The 6405-nt window shown below is 44.8% G+C and overlaps 1 protein-coding gene and 1 pseudogene across 1 annotated transcript; both read right to left on the reverse strand.

Annotated features, from left to right (window-relative positions):
* Positions 1-512: 512 nt before the first annotated feature.
* On the reverse strand, positions 513-1742 carry LOC130251339 (taste receptor type 2 member 40-like). Its single transcript, XM_056487890.1, has one exon. The coding sequence runs from the start codon at positions 1473-1475 to the stop codon at positions 513-515; it is 963 nt and encodes a 320-aa protein (XP_056343865.1). The 5' UTR covers positions 1476-1742.
* A 3388-nt stretch (positions 1743-5130) lies between these two features.
* LOC130251340 (taste receptor type 2 member 9-like) lies at positions 5131-6084 on the reverse strand (annotated as a pseudogene).
* Positions 6085-6405: the final 321 nt, after the last annotated feature.

A 6405-nucleotide genomic window follows, 5' to 3' on the forward strand; every position in this document is an offset into this window, starting at 1 on the left:
CCCCAGGGCTGCTCCTGCCTCGCTCTTTGTGCATCAGTGCCCACCTCTGGTGAGTGCCAGGGGTCAAAATGTTCAACCAGAGTTATTGGCCACTGTCACACAGTGATACAGCCCATAATAGATCGCACAGCACAGGAACACAGTAGAAAGAATGGCAAACTGAAATAGAGATAAACCTGCAGTTAATTTCAGTTGTTTCAATCAGAAATTGCCAGAGCATTTGTGGAAGGTTTACAGTATTGTTATGACCCTTTTACATGCAGCTCCTCTACCAGCTCAAAATAAATCTGTTACAGACAATAATTAAACTCAAAGAATTACCTAAATGAAATTATAATTGAAAATATAAGTCACATTAATTTTATTCATAGTATTTGAATGATATATTCTAATCTTAGAGATGAGAACATTTGTATCTACATTGCTTGAATAGCTGCAGTAGAGATTAAATGACTTTTTTTCTATAATGAAGTCTTACTATTCTGCATGGGCTCCAGATTTTATTACAGCTTCTAACTCATGCAAACCTTGTGTTTCACACTTCTTTCTAAGGAAAGAATCTTTAGCAGTGTCTTTTCCAGCTTAGGATTGCTGAAAATCAGAATAAGGGAGTGAACACCCGGAAAAGCGTAACGAAACACTACAATGAGAAACGTCATCTGACTTCTCTTCTGTGTGACATAAACCATTTCTAAGACCAAACATACAAAGTTGATGCTGTACATCACTAAGAAGGAGAGAATAGATTTCATGGCTCTGATGTGGGCATCCATGCTGAGGTCCTTCAAGGCATTTGTCTGCATCTTGCATTTATGTCTCCAGAGAGAAAAGAGAAGGAGAACAGCAGAAAAAATGACTGCCATGAATGAAGCAGCATATCCAAAGCCAGCAAGAAAAAAAGAAGGGAAAAAATGTTTATCCATTCTGATACTTGCTTTCCCAAAATTTCCTTGTCTGCTGGAATTGTGGTTGTTGCAGTGCGGTTTATCAGCGATGTCGTAGGCAATGATTCCCATAGCCAAAGCTAAAACCCCAGACCCCAACAAGAGCCATGGCACCATCCTGTCAATTTTTACTTTCAGGTAGTTGAAGAAGCTGTTCCTGAAATTGGCAATTTTTATGCAATAAAAACCACAAAGACAGGCAGAAACCCACAAGTTGGAATAATTAAAAAAGGTTTGAAAAAATACAGTTAATTGAAGTATGGTATGAACATAAAGGTAATTGGGATAAATTCTTGAGAGAAATGAATATGCCCATGAGATGAACAAATACCAAAACCTGGAGAATCCCAGCAGCAGCAAGATCTTCTCATTAGAGTTCAGGGTTTTCTTTCTGACCCAGCCAATGCAGAGCACACAAACGATGAAAGCATTTATCCACATGCCAGCAAATGCCTCCAGGCTGATGATGGCCAAAGTTGTGGCCCCAGATGAAGTGACATTGGATTGCTGTGGAGAGTGACAAGCTTCCATGCTGGAGCTGGGGAGCAGAGCTGTGCTGGCCAAGGGGGCTGTGGCAGCAGTGCCTGAGGCAGGTCAGTGGCTGCTGCTGCTGGAGTGTCAGGGATGGCAAGAGGAGCTTTATAGAGCTGCTGCTGCTGCTGCTGCTGCTGCTGCTGCTGCTGCTGCTGCTGCTGCTGCTGGGGGGGATTTTGGTGCCGCTGCTGCTGGGAGCAGGGCAGGTGCAGGGATGTAAATGTGCTGGGTATCCCCTTACCCGGGGCCAGTGTCACTCTTGACTATTTGCATGTTGCTTCAGGGGGGCTGTGTTGGGTGACACAAACAGTGGAGATGTTTTTTTGCAGTGGAGAGTGTTGTGCTTGTGAGACTGAGCCCTGTTTGATCAGTGTCAGGCTTCAGCACCTGGGTTCTTCTGTCCTGTGGGCATCAATAACACTTGTGCAGAGCCCTGGCTGTGCTCAACAGAGAATGGTCAGGGAGACCCATTGTCCTTTTTAATTTTAGAGTCTAGGTGCTGCAAAGTTTAACCAGGATGCAAGAAAATAATTTGATTTGGTCCCTCACATGTATTGAAATCCATGTTAGTTTTACCTATGTTATTGCCTTAAGAGGAAATGAACAGGCACATATTGGATCAGGTGATGGGAGACAGTGAAAGTAAAGCTGGAAATTTTCATAAGGATAAGGCAAAGCATCTGGTGGAAATTTGGTAAGTACTGGAACAAGTCCCTGTGCCAAGGTTCCAATCCCATGTGCTAGCAAAGCGAAGGCTTTTAAGGATGGCACCATCCAGAGCTTCTCACACTCTGCAGAGTACTAAAGCTTGCAGAAAAATTTAGATCCCAAAAATTGTGAGCTTTTTGACAGATAAGTTGAATTAAGCTCTGTAGGGCCTGGACTGCTCATGCATTTTGGGTGAGTACAGGACCTGTCCCATTTGGCCTTGCTCATCAGAACCACTGAAACCAAGCAGAACTCATCTGAGGCTGTGGTGGAACCATGAAAAATGAAAGCCCAACAAAGAGCTCTATGGCTATAGGAAATGAATCACCAGAATTTCCTCTCTTCACAATGATGATAGCAATGTTTTCTGCAGAATGACAAGAACGAGCAGATGTTGTGTGAAGATTCACATCATATCCTCTTAATTGGATTTTGCTTGGCAATCCTAAAGACTTGGAATGTGACCAAGAGCAGTTTCCATACCGTGCCAGCAATAGGCAGCCAGTCCCATTCACTTCTGACATCTCTCATGTCACAGCTTCTCCAAGCTGGGCACATCCTGCATCTGTCCCCATGGGCTGGGCAGTGGGACTGTGCTGATGGACACCCTGTCCCCTGCAGTGCCAGCTGAGTGGGGCTGGTGCACAGGGCAGTGTCCCTGGGCTGGGTGTCACCCTGTCAGGGACTGCAGAGCAGTGGAAGAAGGGATGTGCAGTGTGGTTTGCTGGGGCTGTGGTGGTTTGTGTGGTAACACATGCAAGGTGCTGGGTTGTACCTGCTGAGTCTTGTGGCGTGGGAGGTTGTCAGGGATGATGTTGCACTGGATGTAGGGAATAAGATGGATCTTCCAGGGCTTTGCTGTGAAAGTGCTTGGGACTGTCAGGTTCAAGGATGAAGTTGCTGAGCAGCAGCAGGGGAAGAAGGAAGCTGTGCTTGTTCCTGTCCTTTCAAGGCCTTTCACTGGAGAGTTGTGTCCAGAAGAGCTGCTTAAGATCTGCCTCTGGACCTGATCTGGAGACAGAAGTGACCAGTTCAGGTTCTGCTGTGTTCCTGCTGAAACTGTTTCATGTTTCACCTGCTGTGGTGATTTGACCTTAGGGAGCAGCCAAACACCAACCCAGCTATTCCTTCTGTCTCCTGCACAGGCAGGGCAGGGGTGAAAGACAGGATGGAAAACTCAGGAATTGAGACAAAGGCAGGGAGATCACTTGCCCATCATTCTCACAGACCAAACAGAGTCGATATGGGGAAAAGGTATCTAAATTTTTGCCTTTTGAATGTACAGTAAGATGATGAGAAAGAAACAAAAATCTAGAATCTGCTGCCTCCACTATCCTTCCATCGCAGGCTCAACTTCACTTGTTCACCCCCAGATCCTCCAACTCCACTTCCACGGAAGCACAAGGGGAAGTAGAAGAGAGGTTCCAGTCATCTCTTAAAAAGTTGCCTCCTCCATTCCTTCCTCCTCTCACTGTTCCCCTGATGCAGAGCAAAGCCTGTTACCTGGGTGTTTTACTGAGCCAGAGTGCACTGGGCAAAGCCAAGCTCATCACCAGGTCAAAGCAGGCCAGCAGAGCAGTCCCACAGAGCAGGGAATGCTGTCCTTGCAGGCAGTGGGGCACAGAGGACATGCAGGGCTGGCGTGGGAAGGGGGCTCTGCACCCCCTGAGCTCCCCAGGGCTGCTCCTGCCTCGCTCTTTGTGCATCAGTGCCCACCTCTGGTGAGTGCCAGGGGTCAGCATGTTCACCCAGAGCTATTGGCCATTGCCACACAGTGATACAGCCCATCATAGATCACACAACTTGTTTTTTCATTCAGTCTATTTAATCAGTGAAAATCAAAATATTTGAGGCAGTTTTGCAGTGTGATTTTACATCTTTTTTGGCAGCCAGTTTGTTTACCATTGCTGCATATTTTTCTGTTACATTAATAGAATAGAAATTTGGCAGAAAATGAACCCTTTGCTGCTCCTCAGAAATCAAAGGGTCTGGGTGCAGCTCATCTGGTTTTCAGATTATCACAAACTGTGGAAGTCTTGTCATGTTCAATAAGATCTTTCACAGAGTTACAGAATCACAGACAATGTATTTTATTGTAGAAATACAAATTTGGGTTTGCCATTTATAAACACACTCATTGGACTAGATCTAAATATATGTAAACAGAAAAAACCCCAACAACAACAACAAAATCTATGTGTAATTAATTAAGCTCAACTTTACCATCAGTTTTGCCTATAAACCAAAATTCACCCAGGTACAATCTGAAGTAGTCAGGGAGAAAATCTTTACAAAGAGGTGTTCCCTGCTTTGGGAAGGGGAGAGAAGCAATCCTGATGTCCTGTCTGCACAGTGGGGTCATATTCTCATCCTCTGCATGGGAGGATTTCAAATGCCAAATCTATACTATTGGGAGAAGTGCAGCTGAGGCTGCAGTCCAAATACCCTATTGCTGCCATGGTAGATGGTGGTGGGCAGCCAGCTGACCTGGAAATGAGGGATCCCAAGGGTTCTGATTGCAAAGGCTGTGAGCCTTGGGCAGGGGCTGAACACTTAATTAGCATCACTCCCTCTTGCTCTGGGCTCAGGCAGAGCTAAAGGGCCTCTGCCTGATAATCCATCTCCCCACCAGCAGACTCTCATGTCCACATTAATCCCTTCACCACACAAAGAGTTAGGCATCCTTCCTAAAATCTGGGCTAAGTGACTTTTAAAATAAAAATGTATCTCTAATATTGAGCTAAATCTAAATACAATATTAATGGATTTAACTCACTGTCATTTAAATCAATAGATATGAATGATATTTTTCTTAACTACGATGTTGATGATTGAACATCTGTATCATCTACACTGCCTGGAAAGCTGCATTAGAAATTAAATTACTTGTTTTCTACAGTGAAAGATCAAAAATTTGCATGGGCTCCAGTTTTTGTCACAGTTCCTACTTCATGAAAATCTCACACTTCACACAGGAGAGAATCTGTAACAGTGCCTTTTCCAGCTTGGGATTGCTGAAAATCAGAATAAGAGAATGAACACCTGGAAAAGCATACAGATAGATGTAGATAAGAAGTGCCACAAAACTTTCATTCATCATGGTATAAAATATCGTCAAGATCAAACATACAAAGTTGATGCTGTACATCACTAAGAAGGAGAGAATAGATTTCATGGCTCTGATGTGGGCTTCCACGCTGAGGTCCTTCATGGAGTTTGTCTGCATCTTGTGTTTGTGTCTCCAGAGAGAAAAGAGAAGGAGAAGAGCAGCACAAATGACTGCCATGAATGAAATAGCACATCCTAAGCCAATGAGAAAAAAGGAAGTGAAAAAATGTTTTTCCATTATGATACTTCCTTCCTTTAAATTTCCAAGGCAGGTGAAAGTGAGGTTGTTACTCTGCATAGTTTCATTGAGGTCATAGGTAACGATGCCAATAGCCAAGGCTAAAATCCCTGATCCCAACAAGAGCCATGGCACCATCCTGTCAATTTTTGCTTTCAGGTAGTTGAAGAAGCTGTTCCTGAAATTGGCAATTTTTATGCAATAAAAACCACAAAGACAGGCAGAAACCCACAAGTTAGAATAATTAAAAAAGGTTGCAAATGATATAAGCAGTTGAAGTATGGTGTGAACATGCAGGTAATTGGGATACATTATATAAAGGAAGCTGTATACTCATGAGAAACACAAAAAGGAAATCCTGGAGAAGCTGAGAGGCAGCAAGATCTTCTCATTAGAGTTCAGGGTTTTCTTTCTGACCCAGCCAATGCAGAGCACACAAATGATGAAAGCATTTATCCACATGCCAGCAAATGCCTCCAGGCTGATGATGGCCAAAATTATGGCCCCAGATGAAGTGACATTGGATTGCTGTGGAGAGTGACAAGCTTCCATGCTGGAGCTGGGGAGCAGAGCTGTGCTGGCCAAGGGGGCTGTGGCAGCAGTGCCTGAGGCAGGTCAGTGGCTGCTGCTGCTGGAGTGTCAGGGATGGCAAGAGGAGCTTTATAGAGCTGCTGCTGCTGCTGCTGCTGCTGCTGCTGCTGCTGCTGCTGGGGGGGATTTTGGTGGAGCTGCTGCTGGGAGCAGGGCAGGTGCAGGGATGTAAATGTGCTGGGTATCCCCTTACCCGGGGCCAGTGTCACTCTTGACTATTTGCATGTTGCTTCAGGGGGGCTGTGTTGGGTGGCACAAACAGTGGAGATGTTTTTCTGCAGT

Source organism: Oenanthe melanoleuca, chromosome 3, assembly GCF_029582105.1.
Source record: "Oenanthe melanoleuca isolate GR-GAL-2019-014 chromosome 3, OMel1.0, whole genome shotgun sequence".
Classification (NCBI taxonomy): domain Eukaryota; kingdom Metazoa; phylum Chordata; class Aves; order Passeriformes; family Muscicapidae; genus Oenanthe; species Oenanthe melanoleuca.